This window comes from Euprymna scolopes, chromosome 5 (assembly GCF_053919585.1).
Source record: "Euprymna scolopes isolate OS-2025 chromosome 5, ASM5391958v1, whole genome shotgun sequence".
Lineage (NCBI taxonomy): Eukaryota > Metazoa > Mollusca > Cephalopoda > Sepiida > Sepiolidae > Euprymna > Euprymna scolopes.
In genome coordinates this window covers 79,431,639-79,454,759 of record NC_136486.1, presented here as the reverse complement: position 1 = coordinate 79,454,759, position 23,121 = coordinate 79,431,639, and the positions used below count along the sequence as shown (strand labels likewise).

At 39.0% G+C, this 23,121-nt stretch overlaps 1 protein-coding gene across 2 annotated transcripts in view; it reads right to left on the bottom strand.

Annotated features, from left to right (window-relative positions):
- Window positions 1-21,256, bottom strand: part of LOC145276875 (uncharacterized) — a 190,036-nt gene extending 168,780 nt beyond the window's left edge. For both annotated transcript variants that reach the window (XM_080128291.1, XM_080128292.1), the window contains exon 1: window positions 20,380-21,256. In XM_080128291.1, the coding sequence (XP_079984417.1) occupies window positions 20,380-20,416 (37 nt within the window). In that variant the 5' untranslated portion in view covers window positions 20,417-21,256. The remainder of the gene's footprint in view (window positions 1-20,379) is intronic.
- Between the last annotated feature and the right edge of the window lie 1,865 nt (window positions 21,257-23,121).

Genomic DNA, 23,121 nt, shown 5'->3' with positions numbered 1-23,121 from the left:
TATTTGACAAAAAAAATTACAATTTGGTACTCCTTGGGCGTTGAGTTCCATGGCGACCAGCAGAAAAAAATAATAGTCGCTCCCTTAGTCCCCACCTCACCCCGCACGTAACATCTTTTATTTACTGACGTTGCCGTAACTAAACGATTATTTGTCACATTTACAAACATTTATTTATTTATTTATTTTAAAAAAAGTTTTACTTTTTATGAATATTAAAAGGAAAAATGGGTACTCATGCAGAGAGTGATCAGTGTTGAAATAATAACATTATTATTTAAAAAGCCATTCTTAACATGGGGAGGGGAGGGTGTTTTGTACCTATTCTGCAATTGAATAAAAAAAAAAAGACATAAAACTTTAATTAAACGTGGAAATATGATTTAAAAAATTGCGCGGATCACTCTCTCTATTAGCACCGAAAAATCTTACTAAACATTTATTAATAATTTCTCACTTTTACAAACATTTGATTTTAAATTTCTTTTTAAATGACGACTTTTTTTTTTTTAATAGTATTTGCGGATGGGTATGTTGACAACCCCCCCCCCCCTCCCAATGGTGTTTATTCGAAATCCGTTGTTTACATGGAGAGGTTGAGGGTGTTTATTCTGAAAGCCGTTCTTTACATTTGTGGAGGTGGACCTAATGTAAAAAACAAATAAATAAATAAAAAAAAAACTAAATCATTTACTGATAACTTCTCACTTTTACAAATATTTTTTAATTTATATGCGCGGATGAACAAATTATTGAATAGTGCGAAAACAAAACGTTTTTGTAATAAACTTCGAGATAGTTTTTTGGGTAAATATTTACATTTAGGTCCACCTCCACAATTTTCTTTTTTAAATGACGACTTTTATTGATAAATAAATTTACTTCTTCGCAACTTTCATTCATAAATAAATCTACTTCTCTGCAACGGGCACTGAACCCCTCCCCTTTTTTTAATAGTATTTTCGGGTGGGTATGCTGACAACAAATATCAGTTGGTTGGTTGTTTTGTTTTACGGCATATCAACCCTTTTCAGGTTATTTAATGCCAAATCTGGTGATTTTGAAGAACGATTTTTTAATATAGTATATTTGTTTTTTAAGTCGTATTCTATTTAACCCATAGTTGGGACCCTAACAGGTGCTAGCACTCCGGGTCAGAGTGGACCTGGGAGCAATGGCAATTAAAGGGTGGCTCCACACTCCCTAAGGCCTGCAAGCTGGGGCCCTCACCATCGGATATCGTTTAAGGTCATATCCAGGACCACAAATATCAGTTAAATTTTGCAAATAGCCCCCCCCCTCCAAAAGTGGTGTTTATTCCGGAAGCTGTTCTTAAGATGAGGATGTTGGGGTGGTTATAACGTGGACCTAATCTAAAAATAAAACAAAAAAATAAGACAAGTTTTTTAAATGATTAAAATAATTTCTCACTTTTACAAGCATTTTTACATGCATACATAAGCAACTATTTTTTTTATTAACTTTTTTTTACTTTTTTTTATCTAAAAATTATTAAATTTCAATGAATAGAATAATAAATCATTTATCATTAATATGTGTTTTTGGTTTTGTGTTGAATGAAACTTTTTTTTTTTCATTACAACAATAATGAACCAATTTAAATCTTCCAGCATGCGTTTAAGGGTTACAAAATTATCAATAAATCGTTTAGTTACTAAGCCAACCTCAATAAATAAAAAAATGTTATGTGTGCATGCATTAGCCTTGACTGGGGGGGGGGGGTCTAAGGGAGCGACCATTAAATAATTATGCTGGTCGCCATGTAACTCAACGTTATTTCCATGGCAGATGCTCGTCTGAATTCCAATCTCTGGTCCCCCCTCGCCAATCTTTCACGAAAAACACCCGTCTAGCTGAATCCACTGTGAAAAATTTCCCCCACTCTATATCTGTGCCTAAATCAAAACGCGGATTCCATGAACAGAGCTTCTTTCTTAGAACTGCACGCCTGTGGAACTCTGTTCCGTCTGCCTGCTTCCCACCGGACTACAACTTGGATGTCTTCAAGTCCAATGTTAACAAATTCCTAATGAACCGCCCCCTTAACTAAACACTTCATCAAATCTCCACACTAACGTAATGTACTTGCAATAACCCTTATCCCTGAGTGGCTTCCGGGCCTTGATAAGTGGTGATCACTGTGTAAAAAAAAAAAAAAAAAAAAAAAAAAAAAAAAAAAAAGTACATAAAGTGGCACTTATGCACTTATGTTATCGTGCTATTTTTTAAAATAGTATTTTCATGTTAAATTCAAATTTTACAAAATCTTTTTCTTTTATTAATTTGTTAGGTGAAAGTACAGATAACCCGGTCGGTTTCTAATGCGTGGAAAATCTAGCCCCCCCCCCAAAAAAAAAGGTTACTCTGGATAGTAACAAAAAATTAAAATTGCCTCAGTCTCGAAAGATTTCTTTTCTACTGAATGAGGAAAAAAACGGTGAAGTGTAGCTCACCTGTTTCTCTCTTCCTCTCTTAATATCTCTCTCTATCCATCTCTCCCTTTCCCTCTCTCAATCTTTCTCTCTATATCACCCTCTCCATCTCTCTTTGAGCCCCTTTCTCTCTCTAACTCCCTCTATCTCTCTCCTTTCCTCTGTCTCATCCCTCTCTGTTTCTAACTCTCCCCTCTCTCTTTATCTATCAATCCCTTTATCTCTCTATCTCCTTCTCTTTCTCTATTTTCATCTCACTTTCTCTTTTCTATCTATATATCTTCCTCTCTATCTGTCCATCTCTAATCCCTCATCCTATTTTAGTCTCCTAAATTAATTACAGTGAATAAGGCATTGTCAAAACATGGATAAATCCTATTTTAGTCACCTAATTTACTGACTGTGAGAATAGAAGTTATTTGGAAGTAATAAAATGACATAGCCTTAGCCCTTGCTGCATGAGGAATACCTACGACCTTGCTGCCAAGTAGAAGAATTATTTATTCTACTTTAAAACATTCAATTTTTCAAAAATCTTATGTTCGACATCTTCAAAATATCCAATATGGGGAAAAATATTGCAGAAATGCAAACTTATTGTTTAGGATGAATGCACAATGGTACGCAAAAAAATCACTTGAGGCTCTTGGTCGATCCTTGCAAGATTTGCATGGCAATGTCAGACCATTTGGGAATGCAGTAATATTGCTTGCAGAAGATTTCAGACAAATGTTACCTGTTATTCTTCAATCAACATCAGCAGATGAAATAAATGCTTGCTTCAAATACTCTACTTTTTTGTTCCATGTGAAGACATTAAACTTAACTCAAAATATGCATGTCCAGTTGCAGACTGTTTGATCTGCACAAAAACTTTTGCATCACTTGTGGGAAATTGGGTACGAAAAAGTGCCAGCTGATCAGAGTTAAGGGCAAAATTCTTTGACTTTTAACTTCTGTAATTTCTGTAATTTTATTTCATCAAAAGAACAGTTAGTTTAAAAGGTTTTTGCAGATATTCAAATTATAAGAATTCCACTTGACTGAGTGAATGAGCTATTCTTGCAGGTCAATACAAAGACGCCCATGAACTTAACGCTATTATTCAATGTAAAATTCCAAGTGAGGTAGTCAAATACAAATCACTCGACACTGTTGTGAAAGCAGATAAAGTGGTTAATTATCCAACAGCTATATTTGCCAGGGATGCCACCGCATGTATTGCAACTGAAATTTGGTGTACTAATTATCATGTTGTGAAATATAAACCAATCCAAGCTTTGTTTTTTCACATGGACAATTTATGTTACATATTCACGAGTTACCAAACCAGAAATTCTCTATATCAGCTAAGAAAATGGAACAACAAAAACTGTGTACCCATGCAAAATGGAAAATTAAACCTATAAAAAACATACTTTTTCTCATTTTGGAACTTTTTCCATTGCGCCAACTTGAGCCACAGCAACGCGTGGCAGGGTACAGCTAGTATGTATATATTTTTGTTTAACAAATTTTGCCTACCAAACTCCTCCTAGAGTTTTTGGTCTACAGACATGAAAATTCATATATAAGGTATTTGAATCCATGCAAAACTTTATATTTGGGTTTTAGCCCGGAAAAATCGGTGCAAATGTGTGAAAATTTTAAAAAATGAAATTTGCTAGGTGAAGGTCGGACGCCGGCATTACGAATGCATGACGTAGTAGCTATTAGTTCACGTTTTAATTTAGTTGAGAGCGGAGGCAAAATAAATTGTGAGCTGAACGTTTTGGTTTTGATTCTCAGTGGTGGTGCATGAGTCTTTTTTTAATACTTTTAAAATCATTACTATATACTGCATCCAATCTATCTATCTATCTTCTATAAATATAAAAGCGAAAATGTGTGTATGTATGTTCGCTTTTTCTGTATGTCTACAAAAGGCTTTTTTCAGAGAAGCGGTCGGTCACCTAACAACTTTTTAAAACTTTTTATATCACATGTAACTTGTAATATCTCAGATTTAACAACGGAGCTCGCCTGTCTATTTAATTTGTTCAACTTTGGGAAGATAAATATTCAACAGTTTTCGCTCGCCGCATATAGGTTAGGCCTTTTTCTATAATGTTTCCCCCTACCCCCAACATCTTGGGGGGTAAAAAAAAAAAAAGCATTCCCGTACTAAATGAAATGCTACCCCACAGTCAAAAGTTGACCTCATTAAATCATTAAAACGTGCACCTGCCAATTTAAGTAATTAAATAAATTCAAACGTCAGTATGTTGCGGTGGTGCAATGGTTAACATCGCACGTTTTTGTTTTTCACACTTTAATTTCCAAATTTGCCTCAAGCGTTCGGGTGCGATCCTCATACTTACCTACCAAAACTTTTTTTTATTTTACCCCCCCCCCCTCCCTGGAGTTTTCATTTACCCAAAACCACACACACCTCCAAACACCCGGGCAATGCCGGGTACCCCTCGCTAGTATATCTATAAAAGTGAAACTGTCAGTCTGTCTATGGTAGTTAAGGAAGACTATTATAGAGAAAGGCATTACTTTACATATTCAATTTTTAATGTATATATATGCACATAAACTTATGAACAGTACATAGGGCCCGAGCAAAGCCGGGCGGAACTGCTCGTATATATATATATATATATATATATATATATATATATAACTATTTTTTAATTGATCTTTTCAGCTTAAAAAAATGTTGAAATTTTTATCGCCCTATATTTATTTTTTTTTAGTTTTCGTAACATGAAATATGGGGTGGAGGGGGAAGGTAGAACACCTAATTATATATATATATATATATATATATATATATATCCTCTAATATATTTAACGAAACCTACTTTTATTATGTAAGTTTATTTAAAAATGAATAAATATCGAAAATTTCAGGAAAATATGACTTATTTAATTTTTGCTAAATTTTTAAAACATGGGTGTGTCTACAGTTTAAAAAACGTCGCTACATAGAAACATTGTTTTAAAGCGTCGATAATGTAAACCCGATGTTTGTCTCGCCCTTTCCTTATTTTTGTGCTGTAAAAATTTTTAAAATATTAGCAGTTTTTTTTTTTAAGCTTCTCATTTTAAATAGTCCAAAAGTTAGGATGCTAATGTTAAATTAAATTACATCCTGTTACATGTAGGGGGGGGGGGTAAAATTGGCGCGCGTTGGAGGTACCTAACGTTCTACAATGAACAGAAACAGCTGATCAAAACTGGTCATATTGTTGATGGGGGGTCCCATTTTATTTGTGTTTGGATTCTCAAATAGTTGTTTTCTACCCCCCCCCTCCCCGCCCCCTCACTCGCATGCCTCTATTCCGAATTCGTAGCAGTGGAGTTTTTGGTACTTAATGACGAGTGTAGACTCTGCGCAAACATTTGTCTATTTAGCCATGAACAACTTTTTCAGCCACAAAAAATGCCAAATTGATTTTATTTTTATATCAATTCATTTTAAATTTGTTATTTTATTTTCATTTTAAATTCATTTTTATTTTATCCAGATATTTTTTTGTACATTTATAAAGAAAAAAAATATGCTTACGCAACTATTTGAGTGGACAAAGAGCTTTGATTCTTCCTATAATTTAAAGAAATAATTTAAATTATAAGAATCGAAGTCCTTTATCCACTCAAATAGTTGCGTAAGCATTTTTTTTTTTATAAATGTACAAAAAAATATTTGGATAAAATAAAAATGGAAATTTAAATTCCATTGTAATTTTTTTTTCTTTTTCACAACTTATCCCCCTCCCCCAAAATCGGGTAAAATTTTACATTAAGGCCCATCACGTTCATATATAACAAATTTTTTTTTTTTTGTAGATTTTGGTGTGCTAAAAACGAATCTGAAAACCGTTTCTGTCGCAACAAAATAGTTTTCATGATATGAAGAAATTACTTTTTCAAAAAGTGGATGATCACTTTTCCATGTAAATTTAACTTAAAATGAGTACCCACTTTCTGGCCAACCGAGGGAGGGTGCATTTTAGTGTTTATTGGCTAAAAGGTTTTTTTTCTGTTTTCAACTTTCAATAAATACACAAGGAAATTAAAAAATAAAGAAAAATCGGTATTATTTTACTTCAAGGCTCGTCTCACATTCGCATAGAAATAAATAGATTTTTGTAGCTCTGCGACTATTGTTGGAAATTGTACATGGAAAGGTGAGCCTGATTGGTTGAGGCGCCGAATGACAGGGTTTCTTTTTCAGGTCTTTGATTGGACCGCTAGAGAACTTCCTGCATGCGCAGTTTTAAAACTCACAGACATTTTTGTTCTCTTTGCAAAAAACCATACCAGGGTGTGGACGCCAAAAAAGAATATCTCCCCCAAGGGCAGGCCTCGAGGTCAACCAACCATGCTTCCCTTTTTTCCTTTTACCAAGTATTTATTCCTATTATGATAGGAATTTTTAGACAAACATCGTCTTTCCTAGAACTGATAATTCAACTCCGTTAATTGGAGTTTTATTCATCCAGATACCATAAATAAATGGTTTCTGTTCCCTTTTACCAGCTTCTCCGAAGAGAAGCAATTCAACACCTCAAGAAAACTACCAGACTCTCAGAGACGTGAGAAATGGGCATATTTTTCGTAATCCTTCTTAGAAGACTGAAATTCTTCACCTCAGGTAAGACTTGCTTTATTCCATTGTCCTTTTTCAGCTGCCGAGTTCTAAAGCGTGTGAGGAAATTAATTCTCACAAACTTTATTTTGCGAAAAATTTATGCTGATAGTTTCTATCTTTTTTCGTTTTATTTTGCTAAAAAGATATGCTAAATAGTTTATATCCTTCTTCATTTTATTTTTGCAAAAAGGACCTAAAAATATTTAATATTTTGTTCATAATTTAGCTTGTATTTACTTAGTGCATACTCTTTAATATACTCCAGGGCCGTTTTAAAATTAATTGAGTTGTCACTGAAGTTATGTTTATAAGTTGAGTAATGCTTAACACTACCTAAATGTTTCTTGAATGAATTAACCCCTTTCTATAAAAAATAAAGGTGTTAAAAAAAAAAAAAAACTTGCTTAACGACCTCGAAAAGTTAACTAGGTCAGTTTTTTAGAAAAACATTTCTTCGTGTTAATTCTTATTTTATAAATATAAATTATCCCAAAGTGTTTTTCGTTTATCCAAGAGTTCGACGAATTTCATGGGGGCGTAGGTCAACGTGAGGTTAATTCCATGCGGTGACTGGGCCGCTGTTTTTAATTTAAACATTTTCTGCGAGCCTGGGGTTTTTGCTGCAGACCTGGTATTAATTTATAAAAAAAAAAAAAAAAAATTTCTTTCGGTTATTAAATTTGCATTCTTGTCTAAAATTAAGATTGTTTGATTCAAGGGATTAGAATTCACCCCCCCTCCATTCTCGTTCTTACATCTCGCATGTAAACGATTTAAAAAAAGGGATATTTTAGTTAGCAGGCTTAATTGAAATGGTTTAAATTTAACCCCCAATATCTCTATTTCTTACGGTGTTGTTGACAGGATTTTGCCTTTGAAGGGTATTTTCTATCCGTTCTTTCACGACTGGTCTCCTTCATCGTTGTTTAGTGCTCGTCCCCTTATTCAAAATGAGCGCCGGCAAAGACGTATTGGCTAAAACTGAAGCCAAGAAATGTTGAATATCGAATACGGTGGAATAGTTGAAGGATAATGCCTCACTGTCTTCAATTCATTCGAGAGCGGCAGACGTGGAGTGATGGATTTCGGAACTTGATCAAATTATCGACCAGCTGGTGTTAAATCACCTCACGAGGAGAGAAGGAAGATATGTCTTGAGGCAGAGCAGTTTTCATCTGAAATAAGAGAAGAGCTGCTTCTGTTGAAGGCCAATCATGTAGTTAAGAAACCTTCTGCTCCTCTGCCTTTACGATTGGACTTAGAATGTCCCAGTTTCAGTGGCTCTCCTTCAGATGATAAGTTTGAATTTAGAACTTTTCTATGGAGGTTTGATTTCTGTACCTCCAATGTGGGAGAAGCGGACAAATTACTTCTAAAGTCCAAATTAAAGGCGAAAGCTTAGGACTTGATCTCCAGTTTGGATGTCACCTCCGACAATTACATCATAGCCTTGAATTGTTTGCAGGAGAAATACCTGAATCCGTCTCATCAAGGATCGTATATTGGAGGAGATAATGCCTCCGACGGTGCGCATCTCGAATTTAGAAGAACTCAAGACCTATGTTGAACAGGTTAAAATGGATTTGTCTGAGCTAGATAAGTCCTTTGGAACCGACTTCTTTACAGAGAGTTCCACTTCGGGTATTATTATTGCTGATATATTGTTCCGTAAGTTCCCTGTAAGCGTTAGAAGAGAACTAATGTTCAGATCGAAGGAACGTTTTCCAACGTTTTTATCTATTATGGCTAATTTTTTTGACATTGTAGATTTTTTACAGGCAGCGCCATTGAACGCCAAAAGACAGGAATATTTTGCTCCCAATCCGCCACCTTTTTCTTCACTTGAAGCCAAATCCGATATGGCGGCCAATTCTACTGATAGAACGGTTAAACTCAAAAGAGGTTTAAATGCCCCAAAACTTAATGATAATGCTGGTTACCAGCACAAGTTTTGCAAATTATGCAAACTAGCAGACCACACTGTAAGGGACTGCACCAAGTATACCTCTTACGATTCAAGGGTTTCGTGAGCTAAAGAGCTCCAATTATGTATTAGATGTCGGGGGGGGGGGCATTTGGAACAAGAATGCAAAGAGAAAAAGGGATTTACTTACCCCTGTACTACTTGCAGATTGAAAAGTCACTTTTCAACAATGTGCCCCCAAACTTCAAAATCCTTTGTCGGAAAGACTTCCCTTACTGAAGGCGAAAACTGCCTATTCCCAGTAATCAGTGTCCTTGAAGGCTAAGGGCACCCCAGTTGGTTTTCATTGCATTTTGGACACTGGGAGCCAAAAATCCTTCTTTTCTCAAGCTGTTTTGCAGGAACTGAGAGCTAGGGAAGAATTAGTACCTAGGCCAGTTACCATGCCTGTGAATATGATTATTGGTACAAGACCTATGAACCTCCAGGAGCTCAATGTCTCCATCAAATTAGGTAATCAGAAACCTTTTCCTTTTGCTGCCCTGTTCTCGGACAGCCTTAACTTGAGATTTCAAGTAGACAGGTTCGACGAAATCACGTCCAACATTACGGAAGCTGGCTTTCGTCTCTGCAATGGATACAGGGATCTAAATGACAAGGAGCTACATGGCCTTGTCAGACTAGATTTAATTCAACACATACAAAATTTCCGTATGGTTGAATGTATTAGTGGCACTGCGTGGAAGATGTCCAATAGAATTATTCCTTTCAGAGATGGGCGTTATTTTTTGAAGCCCGAAATAATTAAAACTCACAATGAGTTGCCTCCCTTTGAGCAAGTTTGCAATTCATTACCTGCTTGTTCCACATATTTGGTGGATAGTGTGTTGAATCCTATCCCGTCGTATACGGATTCATTGGGCCCCTTCTTTGAGGAGTCTTCCGTTGAACGCGGTATAGAGCAATTTCTTTCCTTGGATTCCGTAGGTATCGACGAGAAGGCTAAACTTTCTTCATATGATGAAGCAAAGATAGAGGATTTTAAGAAAACCGTCATGCTTAAAGATGGAAATAATTATGTTGATCTACCGTGGGACTACGATAAGTTGGCTAAGGTAGATTCCAATTATGTACCTTCTCTGAGAATTATGCAAAGAGTGGCAGTCTCCTTGGAGAAGTAGATAAATATCTACAAGTGTTCAATGACTATGAAAAATTGGGCATCGTTGAACCTTTCTCTGTTACTCCTGGTGAGTACATCAAATATTGTTGGATTCCTCACAGACCCGTTTTTCAAGAGGGTCTTGGAGTTACCACTAAAATCCGCCCAGTCTTTAATCGTTCCTTGAAAAAGTTGGGGGAATGGAGTTGTCCGAATTGTTCAGAAAACTAAACATTTGACCTTCTCTTTCCTTAACCTCAGTTGTTGCCATTAGACTTACGTTAAAATATAATTCTTAAAATTACTAATATTGGCAACCTATAAAAGGTAAATCTATATACCTATAATTCCGTATTCCTTTGGTGTGTAGTGATATATTAAAAACCCTATTTTTCTATTTATTTAAATATTTATTTAAGAAGAAAAATCACAAATTTTACAGAATTTTAGGGTTAAAATTATATAAAACAGGCAACTAATTCTTTTTAAATGTGGCATGAGGCCAAAAAGGGTGTGGGGGGGAAGATGGGTGTCGGGGGTCGTCCACTTGTCTATTCCCTATCACTAGTTGCAATCACCACAATACCGCATTCACTCTAGGAGTTGGATCTACTTAAAGCCCCAGATGACAATATGTACAATTTTTTTTTTTTTTTTTTTAACAATAAAATTATATACAATGGCTTTTTTTTTTTTTTTTTTTTTTTTGACTTTATATTTACAATGAAATAATGACAAAATGGAAATTGTGATGTGTATGATATATGCGGATGAAATTGTGATGTGTATGATATATGCGGATGATGGGCGGGGATAATGAGAGCCTTAAAAACACGCCAAAATAAAGAAAAATAACAGTAATAAAAAATAAATGAACCAAATAAAACGTTAAACGGTGAATGTGTTAGTATTGACCCACCCTTACCTATTTGATTTTGAAATGCTTCCTGTTTTCCGGTATCGGCCGAAAACAAGGGAGCACTTCCTAAGAGGGAGTGGGCACAGCTACGGACAAAATAAAGGGGGGGGGGAAGGGATATTCGGTGACCTCCAAGAAAAATAACATCGGGACGGGTTGGGACTAAAATAAATTAATCAGGACTGGGCTTCTTTGGAGGTATCCTAACACCTAAAATAAAGATTGGGGACATGGAACTCATTTATACCAACTAGCTAAGGGACTGATCCACTACGGGATTATCTTGATCTGGTCTGGGGGTTGCTTTTACGGTCGGCGTGTGCCATGCCTAGGCAGGGAACACGTACTCAAGCTTGTTTCGTACAAACGCACATAAACTAGCGGTGTGAATCCACCTCCTACTAAACTGTGAGCGAGATAACCTCCTTCTATCGCATCTGATTTTGATTTTAAGTTGGTGTTTAAAATACAAAATCAGATCCCGATGAGAAGGTGGCTCCCCCCCACGCCCTATCTCTATGCGTGAAACCCACACTACCAGTCTAGCTACGGCCAAGGTCGCTAGGAACACCATTCGTTCCTCCCTAGGCCACAAGGGATCTGCGTTGTAGACAACGGATGCTAAATCCAGGATCGTCACCTGATCGGGGACGATGCGAGCCGTGACCTCACTGACATACTCCCAGAATTCACGGAGCTTGGAACAAGTATAAAAAGCATGTTCTACGGTTTCTAAGCTATCTTCATCGCACCGTGGACAAAAGGGACTAAATACCATACCAATTCTAAACAATATGTCATTGAGGGGTAGAGCGTTTCTAACCAATCGCCAGGTCAGGGAAAATTCGGAATTGTTAAGGTATCCCCGGCCTGGCGCCCAATTCCACAGAGAGCGAACCTCCCCCTCCGACAGCTGCAGCCGCTCCCCAAGCGGGTCCGAAGCGGTCCCCACCACTAATCCCCGATATAATGCCCTTCTAGGCTGTGCAAGGTCCAAGGACCCTGGCATCGCTCTAAGCGCATTTCGGCATTCGTTGAAGAATCTTGATTGCCCTCTCGGCCTTCTTTGGCATTCAATTAAATGATTGGGGACCCCAATCAGACTCCTCAATCAGAGTTCTACCCAGGAACGCCAACCTTTCGGCATTTTTGTGGCTAGCCAGGTCAGGCATCCCAAGGCCCCCATCTTCAAGACGTTGAGTGCAGACCTGTCTACGGACAAGCGGCCGTCGCTCATTCCACAACAGTAAGAAAAGCGCACGCGTTAAGGCCGCCATGCGGACCGCAGGCAGAGGAAGTACAGCCAATCGGTAAAGGATCAGCGGAAACACATAAGTGGCGCATGCCTCCGCCCTACCTTTAAGGGACAATCCCCTTCGAAGCCAAACCCTGACAGACGCTTCGACCTTGCTCTGTACTTCCGACCAGTTCTTATCTAGACATAGACCGGGTCCAAACCAAACACCCAGAATACGGACCGGGCCATCCGTCCAGACAAATGCGCCAGGCAAAGCATTCGAGCCCCGCCAAGCGGCAAACCTCAGGCCAACGGATTTGCTGAGATTGACTACGGCCCCTGTAACTTGTTCATAACGCTTGAGAGCCTTAATCACCGTAATAATATCAACGACGCTCGAAACAAATACGGTGACATCATCGGCAAACACGGAAACCCTGGCTCGCGCACCGCCAGGAAGAGCAATTCCACGCAGGGCCGGTCCAGCCACCCTGGTCCTCACTTTCCTAAGGAATGGTTCCAGCGCGAGGACATACAGCAAGGGCGACAACGGACACCCCTGTCGCACCGACCGAGAAACCGCGAACGGCGCCGACCGCACCCCGTTGACCTGCACAACTGCCGTCGGCCGAGCGTACAAAATGGAAATCCATCTGCAGAAGCCGGATCCAAATCCGGCGGTCTCTAAAACAGCCATCAGGAAACGATGATCCACCCTATCAAACGCCTTGGACTGATCCAAATTAATCAGCGCGGCTTCAGTGTCGTCTTCTAAATTTTCTATGACTGTACGTATCAAATGCAAATTATTTTGAATTGATCTTCCCTTCACAGCGTAATTCTGATCCGGTTCGACCAAGTCAGCGATAACAATCTGCAAACGATTCGCCAGCACTCGGGCCAGGATTTTTAAATCCGTATTCAGCAACGTGATTGGCCTAAAATCATCTATCCCCCCAACATGTGTGTCGTTCTTCTTCAGAAGTGTGACCACTCCTTTGGTAACCTGACTCGGGATAGATCCCGTGTCAAACCAGTGGTTAAACACACCCGTCAGAATCGGAACAAACATGTGCGACATCCTCAAGTAAAGTTCGTAGGGTAGTCCATCCAGTCCTGGTGATCTGTTATAGGCGACCTGCTTCATAGCAGCTATGACCTCACACTCTGTAACCCGACCATCGCAACCAGCCGCTCGGGCCGCCTCCAGGCGGGGCGAGCCAGCCAAATAGTTGCCAAACTCCTGGACGCGGAGCCTGGACAGCTGCGCAAAGAGATCTTCAAAGTGCACTCGAAACCGCTCGCAAATCCCCCGAGCCGACACTAAGGAGTCCCCTTCCGGGCTCTGAATTTTACGAATGTAGTTATCCGATTTGCGCCCGAGCGAATAGACTCGTTCGGCTTTGTCAACATTCACAGCTTCGTTGGGCATCTTTTTAATTCTAGCCCTAACTACCTGGCCCTGATATCGCTCGCTAGCCAAACGACTCAGATCCGCCTTAGCTAACCCTATTTCTAGGGAATCCCCCCCAGCCACCGCCCGGGATAGTCTATCCTCTAGACGCTTCTCTGCCTTGGCCCTATCTAGCGCGAGGCGTTGGCCATATTTGACAGAGAAGTCTCTATTGCTAGATTTGGCGTTTACCCACCACTTACTCCCGGTAACCGCCCCCACTAATCCCTTCTGTATGTGTTTAGTTAGCCTTTCCCGAAAGTCACCTATCTCCAGTAGGGAGGTATTTAACTTCCAGTACCCAGCTAACTTGGGGTTGCTATCTAAGTCTAACCTGGCCACAAGTAGTTTGTGGTCAGAGTGGCCTAACCAGTGGAACGTGGGACAAGATATGTATTCTATGTTGCCTCTTCTAACTAACAACCTATCCAAGTAAGTACTTGAAGCGGAAGGCCTGCTAGAGAGCCACGTCCACGTCTCCCGCCCCGGGTGATCCACCCGATACCTGTCTACCAGATCGCATCTAGCCATCAGGTCCGACAGACTGGTTTCACACCCATCCGTCCCGCTAGTCCCGCCCACCTTATCTGCCCTGGGGTCAAGGATGGCATTCCAATCACCCACTAGTATTAACCGTTCCGAACCCCCGAGAAACACCTCCAACCGCCGGAAAAAGGAAACCCGCTCCCGTACGCAATTGGGCGCATACACCACGACGACTCGAAACGCTCTATTTGCCACGGCAACATCGGCCACGATCAGTCTACCATCAGCATCCGCGTGAACAACGCTAACCGTTGCAGAAAGGGTGCGCCTAACTAACAAGGAAACCCCCCTACTTTGACTATCACCGTATGTTGAAAGGACATCATAATGCCCCTCCAGCACCCGATGATCGTCAACGCAATCGTAGTGAGTCTCCTGTAACGCAGCCACATCTATATTCATCGACATGAGGTCCCTCAGTACCCTAGCGGCTTTGCTTCGGCACCTCATGCCCCTAACGTTCAAACTACACAAGCTCAAGGACGTGGCCATTGTGTCTAGATATCCGCAACCACCGACCTAAAGTCTTTGCTAGAAAGGGTGCCGCAGGACTGGGCGAGGTTGCCCGAAAGCAACTCGGACGTTACTCGTCCGTCTCGCGCAATACCTCCGACATCCAGGGGAAACGTTAATTTAAGGGCCCTATACAAACAAGGGTGGACGTAAATAGGAACCCTACCTTCGCATCTCGGCGCCAGCTGATCGAGGGAGTCATGCCTCTCTTCCACCAACTTTAAATCTGGAATCGCCCCCCTGGCGTCGTCGATCATATTCCACATGGCCTTCGTGCGTCCAGTTTTTGTATGGCGCACAAAGGTCATGACTAGGGGGGCGTCTGGGAAGTTTTTAGGGTTGGTAACACTTTTCCCGTCGATTATTTTCATTTCTCTAAGCGGCTTAATCAGGCCCCTATGGCGCTGCGTTATATACGTGTCAGCGTGAAGGGGGTCTACTTCGCAAATCCGGTCTCCAGGAAGGTAGGGGAGCTTTTTCGTCTTTTCACTCCTTACAGGAGATACAGAGGCGGCTCTTCTACCGCTGTTGGTTTTTGTCGCCGGCTTCTCCCGGGACAACGAGCGGGCACCGGTTGGGGGGGGTATCGAAAAGGGATGGGGATTTTGGTTCAGCCGATGAGGTTAGGGTAGGAGTTTTGGGTGGCTGCACCGTAGAGACAGTCTTCTCTACATTCATAGGGGACGGGGAACGGGACCCTGCCTCCTTGTTTTTTCTCGCCTTCTTTTTAGTTTCCTTTTTCGGCACTTGGTACTCTATCACAGTAGCCGTTTCCTTATCGTGCTCCCCTTCTGAGTCAGACGAGGAGACCGGATGCATTCTTTTCTGGCCGCTAACAACTTCTTTAGTGGTAATGTTGGTGGAAGAGACCGTTGACGACACTGTGGGAACCGGCTGACCTTGTACCTCAGGGGGCTGCTCTCTTGTGGAGGGGGTCTTGGTGGTTCTGCCATTCTTCTTTACCACTGTAGTCCAGCCGTCCGACGTTGTTGCTTCTTTGCCCCCTCCGGTTAGCTTCTCAGGGGCTGCTGGTACCACTGCCGCCGGCTTTGCTACTACTACTACTGTCTGTGGGTTTCTTTTCGGACATTCCCGTGCCATATGGCCCTGCTGTTGACAATTCCAACAGTGGGGCCTGCGACCTTCTACTATAATGCTCATCGACCATATGTCGCACCTGAGCATGGGGGGGATGTTTTGTAATCCTTCCTTGTCAACACGCATTTTTAGGTTGTAGTCCCCTACCATAAGGTTACGGGGACCACGGACAGGAATGACGGACTCTACGTCCCCATATTGACTCATAAAGGCCCCTAATTGCTCAGGGCCGAGAATACAGGGGACTCCCAAAATAGACACGTTCGTCCGCGTCTTACTTAAATATTCCGGCTTAAGTCGAATATGTCGCCACATGTGTTCCGATTTGAAAATATTGGCGGCGTCTTCCTCTTTGGGCAGTAGTAAATCCCACACTGCATAGCTTCTACGGCAGATATAGGTTGCGGGGATATTTAATTCCCCCAGAATTTTCGCCATGTCGTCTTTCGGCACACCGGTTAGCGCTCGTTTCTTTGTGTCTATGGAGACTAACGATATTATTCTCTTTGAAAGTTCTTTCATAGTTTTCGGTTCTACTCTAATAACATTTCCGTCGGTCAAATCCTTATATTTTGTATCGAATAACCGGCGGTAATCCCCGGGAGTTAGTTGCGACTGGGGGCCCCAGTCTTTTACCACTGCCGCCGCGGCCGTCTGCGGTGTTGTCTGTGACACTGTTAACAGCGGTGATTTCTGTCCCGGGGCAATAATAGAACCGGACGAGTCTATTGTTTGTGAACTCCCTGGCAACGTCGGCCACTCTCCCGGCTTCTCCCTTGGGGACGACGGTTTAGGGGTCAGTGCCGGTTTTTTTGTGGCTGTGGCACTAGCTGCCCCATTCTCTCTTTCAGTCTGAGCAGCCCCCTTTCTTTCTCGTTGACGCGACTTTCTCGCTTGTCGTAGTAGCAGTTCTTGTCTGTTGCATTCATCAGCGCTACTGTCGCTGCTACTAAATTCTATGTCGGCTTGCTTCGCGTCGTTCAACTGTTCGTCTAAAAGCGTTAACATGTTTATGGCCTCTTCCCTGTCGTCTGGCAACCCGTTCGAAAACGTCTGTTCCGACTCGGTGCTTCTCCATATTGAGATATCTCCAGAGGTTGCTGGTTTAATTCCCGACCCTAGGGGGTCCGTTCTCCCATGGGCGGGAGGGCTGACAGTTAAAGCCCTCTTCCTCGGGTGATTCCACCGAGTCGGAACACCTCTTTCAGCTGGCCTAAATCTACTGCTACTACTATTACTGCCGGGAACAGCAGTACGACTAGTTACGTGAGAGTCGCTGCCTAACGCAAACGATTCCCCTAAATTAGCGGTGCGGGGGACAACACCGAGTTTTGTGCGGGGGTCAACATTAATCCATCCTAGTGGTCTGTCTACTGGGCCTGAACCGGCGGGCGTGTCGGGGACACGAACGCCAGAAACCGGGTTAGGCGAGGGGTCGGAACTCGGACCACGTGGCGGTAGAATTTTTTTTTTCCAAGGCCTAATCCTGTGCTCAGAGGTGGCTTCGGACCCCGGGCTAGACATGTCTGCACCGGAGCCCGGCCAAGTTACCCTCCTCCTCTGCGTCTTCTTCCCGGTTGGCCCGGCTGAAGTTTCCGTTGGATATGACTTCGAACAACCACCTCAGACGCAGACCGGTCGAGTCGGAAAAAGAGACAACCTGAAATAATTCGTAAACAAGACAGTCAATAATGGCCTCGCGGGGAGGCAGAAAAATAAAAACAAGGCTCACCCGCCCAACAGGGACCGGCAGCCGGTCTCTGGACAGCAGCAAAACGAAAACACAGCCGAACTCAACGCTTTTTTCTATTTATTTAAAAAGAAAATACAATTTTATTATATATGAGTTATCGAATTGCATTCATTAGCAAAAGATCTAACTAATTTGCATATTCTTTTAAACATTCATTTTTAATTAATTCCCTATTAGGTTTTTCAGTTTTCTTATAGGGTGATTACCTTTAGTTAACTATTACGGGTAATTATATTCATGCAGATATTCTACATGATTTATACTTGCGAAATATTTGCGTAAAAAGCTTACAATGAACACAAAATCGTTTCCATATATATTTATGTATACGTATATATTTTTGTTTCATCTATCTGTCTATCTATCTATATATCTATAAAAGTGAACGTGTCTGTCTGTCTGTCTGTGTACATTTCCCTACGCAATAACTCTGTCAATTTTTAGTCTATATACTCGAAATTTGAAATACCGGGTACTGAGATTTGGGAAAATCGATGTGACGGGTGTCAGCCAGAAATTTGGCTGTTAAGGGGTCAAATTTCAACGTTTGACCTTTAAGAACTCTACCAAACTCCTCCGACAATTTTGGGTCTAGACACTTGAAACTTTAGATATAGGTTCCTTGAACCTGGATCTAACTTAATAAAGTGATTTGAGCCCGAAACTATAAATTTTAAGGGGTCATAATAGGGGTCAAAGTTTTAAAAAATTAACCATTTTTTTTTGTTTTTTTGCTTTTTTTTGCACAGCATACACCTCCAAACACCCGAGCAACGCCGGGCACTCCTGCTAGTTGTTTATAAAACTAACTCGTAAATTACCTTAAATAACTCATAATTACCTTAACTAAAGATGCTAAACCCATAAGTTTGTTAGGTCCTTGCAACTGATTATTTTAAATGCCCATTAAGTGACATAGATAAATTGTAATTAGTATTAAAAAAAAAAAAAAAGTAATAGATACCTATTCCTTTTTCTTCCCTTGGCAGGGTGTTGGAAATTGTACATGGAAAGGCGAGCCTGATTGGTTGAGGCGCTGAATGACAGGGTTTCTTTTTCAGGTCTTTGATTGGACCAGTGGACTGGACCACTAGAAAACTTCCTGTGCGTGCAGTTTAAAAACTCACAGACATTTTCGTTCTCTTCTGCAAAAAACTCTGCCAGGGTGTGGATGCTAAAAAAAAAAAATCTTCCCCAAGTGCAGGCCTCGAGGTCAACCAACCATGCTTCCCTTTTTTTCCTTTTACCAAGTATTTATTCCTATTATGATAGGAATTTTTAGACGAACAACATCGTCTTTCCTAGAACTGATAATTCAACTCCGTTAATTGGAGTTTTATTCATCCAGATACCATAAATAAATGGTATCTGTTCCCTTTTACCAGCTTATACCAGAGTATAAAAAAGGCTGTTAAATGTGCACTCGCGTACCCAACTGCCTTGTCAAAGTGTGGCGAAAAAATAAAATTAGACGAAAAACAAGTAGTTTTCCAAATATTAAACCATGTAATTCTATATGTTATCACGGGTCGCTATTTTGTACGCGCAAGCGCGCACATGGCCTAACAATTTAATAAACCAAAATATCGTAAAAATTGAATTTAACTTGCAAATACTATGAGAAAAAAAAAAAACAAATTAGAAACAGGGAAACACATGAGAACCCAGATTTTTTTTTTTTTTTTTTTTTTTTAATTATTTGCGATGTATTTTTTAATAGTTATTAGGGGGGGGGGCATTAAATGTTTGAATGAGTTATTTATCGTATGTTAGTAAATAAGAACAATAATTCCAGAAAATAATAAAATAAAGATATTTTCGAATTAGGGTAATTTATACTTTTCTCCTCACGTGGGCAAACTTACAAGGTAATTTTTTTAATACGGAGAAAATCCAGCTCTCCCAAAGAAGGGACACTCTGAAGAAGAAATAAAATTACTTCAGTCGTAGAAATTTTCTCCTGCTCCGACTGAGGACAAGAAAGATATCACATCTAGTACGAAGGTCGGGAATTAAAAACGTCTTATTGAATATGAGTTTTTGGTGCTAATGTACTTACTGATCCGCGCTATTTTTTTAAATCGTATTTCCAAGTTTAATTAAAGTTTCATGATATGTTTTTTTGGTACTCACGCACATGCACTTATTGATCCGTGCTGAAATAATAACGTTATTATTTAAAAAGCCATTCTTAACATGGGGAGGGTGTTTTGTACCTATTCTGTACTTTAAGCTTACAATTGAATAAAAAAAAACATGTAAACTTTAATTAAACTTAGAAATACGATTTAAAAAATAGCGCGGATCAGTAAGTGCATTTATCACCGTTTTTTTTTTTTTATTCAATTGTAAGGTTAAAGTACAGAATAGGTACAAAACACCCTCCCCATGTTAAGAATGGCTTTTTAAATAACGTTATTATTTCAGCACGAATCAATAAATGCATGAGTACCGATTTTTTTAAAGGACTTTTCAGTTCAGTTTAAAAGATTGCACGCATAAAAAAACATACAACCATATTTATTAAATGCAATGCAAAAATGAATAAATAAAATAATACAAACAAAAACAATAATTAATAAGTCAATTCTTTTAAATGTTTTGCTAAAAACTAGGAAATCTTGCATTTTTTTGTGTGTTTTTTTGTTTTTGTGCGTTTATTTTTCTTTTAAAACGTACCTTGCATTTCACCGTGCAGTTGAATCAAGTAATTCATTCCATTTCCGACACGAAAGAAAACGAAACACCGAATATGATATCAGATGTTGAAAAAGAAAGTCAGTTTTTCCTTGTTACAACACTTGGATCAATTTAAGGGAGAATGTTGGCGTCCACTCGAAATTATGCGTCACTAATGTTCATCCGATGATAAAAATATGGAATCGCCATCGTCTCAATTTCCAATTATCCTTCTCTAAAGATATGGCGTAATGAGCTGACGCGTGACGAATTCTAATTACATTCGCAAGTGTTCATATAATATTTAAACATTCGTATTTTTGACAAGTATCGTTAAAATTTCAGTTGAGCGAGTTTTAACTTCTGAAAATTATTCTTGCGACAAATTATAATTTAAAAATGGAAAAGAAAACGGTTTCTTCTTCTTCTTCCTGACATTGCACATGTAATGCAACAACAACAAAAAGAAATGCTTAATTTTTTTTTAATGTTTTTTCTTCCATTTTCACCGTCACCAAAAGGATAAATGTAAAAATCAATTTTAGATAAAACAATTTCTCCGTCAGCTTACTACTACTACTACTACTACTAATAATAATAATAATAATCACTCATCTCACCATTTCTCAGTTTACAGCATATTCAATTGGCACTTTTAGATTAATTACTGTGGAAACCAAACACAATTGAAAATGAAATGCAGAGTTGTATATAAGTTAAGGGTGTGAGTCGGTGTTCACCAATTCATAATCGGGATCTATCAATTTTTAAGACCGAGTTACAGGTGCTAGAATCTCTAGAAGTCGACAGTAGTCCACGGGACTGCTAAAAGTAAATGTAACAATCTCCGATTTGCAAAAGGTTTCTACCAAACCACATCCTTACACATATGAAATTAAAAAAAAAAAAAGTGGGTAAATGTGTAGTTTAGCGGCGTAAATTATTTGACAAAGAAAAATTTATAAAAACTATTCATTTTTGGTGCTAAAATGCACTTACTGATCCGTGCTATTTTTTAAATTGTATTTCCACGTTTAATTAAAGTTTTATGATGTTTTTTTTTTTATTCAATTGTAAGGTTAAAGTACAGAATAGGTACAAAACACTCTCCCTTCCCCATGTTAAGAATGGCTTTTTAAATAATAACGTTATTATTTCAGCACGGATCAATAAGTGTGTGAGTATTTTATTTTTTTATATAAAACACATTAAACCTAATAACTGAAATAAAACCAGAAAAAAATTCATTTTTATTATTTTTTCATCAATTTTATTAGACTAGGTTTACGCGACAATCGAAGCCGTTGTTGCTTTTAAAATTTGGCCTTTATAAGGTTTGACAGATTGGTCTTTTTAAGGCCAAATTTGGCTTCTTTTTTTTACGGACTCGTTACAAAAAATATGATGTATATGACATAGTTCATGAAAGAACGTTTAAAAAAAGGCCAAATTTGGCCTTAAAAAGGCCGATCTGTCAAACCTTAGGAAGCCCAAATTTTATACACAATATGGTGCCTCCAATTGTCCCACATTTAGTCCAATAAAAATGATGAAAAAATAATAAAAATGAAATTTTGGGGGACTTTATTTCAGCCTTAGAGTCTAACAATGTGTTTTACATAAAGATAAATAATTTTTTATCATTTTTGTCTGCCAAATAATTTACTACACTACACATTTGCCAAAAAAAGTGAAATAACTTCGGAAAAACAACAACACTTGAAAAAAAATCGAACTTGAAATGAAATAACGTTTTATTTACATGTTATTTACATGTTGGAGAAATATTAATTGAAATCGTTCCAACGTTAAGGTTTTTGCAATTAGTGTTCATTAGGCAGGTTTAGCTAAATGAGTGTCTCATTTTTATGACATGAGTTTAAGATTACTGATTTTTATGAACAGAGAGAGACACACACACATGTTTGTTTGTTTTTTTAGGGGAAAAGAAAGTCATTAACCTATGTAAGCAGGATGCGAGTGCGTGTGTGTTTTTCGCATAAGAAAACTGTAGCATAAAATTGTAATCACAAATAAACACGCTAACGAAATGGCCGCCAGCAATTAATAAAGCCAAAATCTTGGCAAAGCTCTAACGAATATGATTGATAACCGAATTCAAAATTCCCGAGCTACCAATGATGCCTAACAAGGGGGAAGGGGAATTAAACCCTTTCCTGTCTCCTAAAGAATTTTTTTTATAATAATAAAATTTCAAATCACATTATCATTTGAAAACTGACAACAGCGGGAAAAAATAATTAATACATTAAACATGGCATCACAATTGCATTCAATATTAGCAATCTCAATTTAAACACGCTAATAAAATGGCCGCCAGCGATTAACCTCAATTTAAATTAATCAATGATTTAAAATCAAATTAATATCCAATACATGCTATAAAGACATTCAACGTGTGACTTTTACAATTAACATTTAAATTGTGGAAAAAAAAAATCATTAACGGTTTCTCTGCTCCTGTTTTTTTTTTTTTTTTTTTTTTTTTTTTACGTCTACTGAATGTGAACTGATGTTTTTTTTTTTTTTCAATTTAGTTAAGTACAAATGATCCACGTGGGATATTAATCAGAAAAAATGCAATTATAATACGCTAGTAACTTACGACCCCAATTTCAAGGTCGAATTAAATTATTATCTAACGCAATTTCAAATGTAAGAAGAATTCCAAACTTTCTTTACTTATTTTTTTTTTTATTTAAAAATGCAAACATAGTGTCA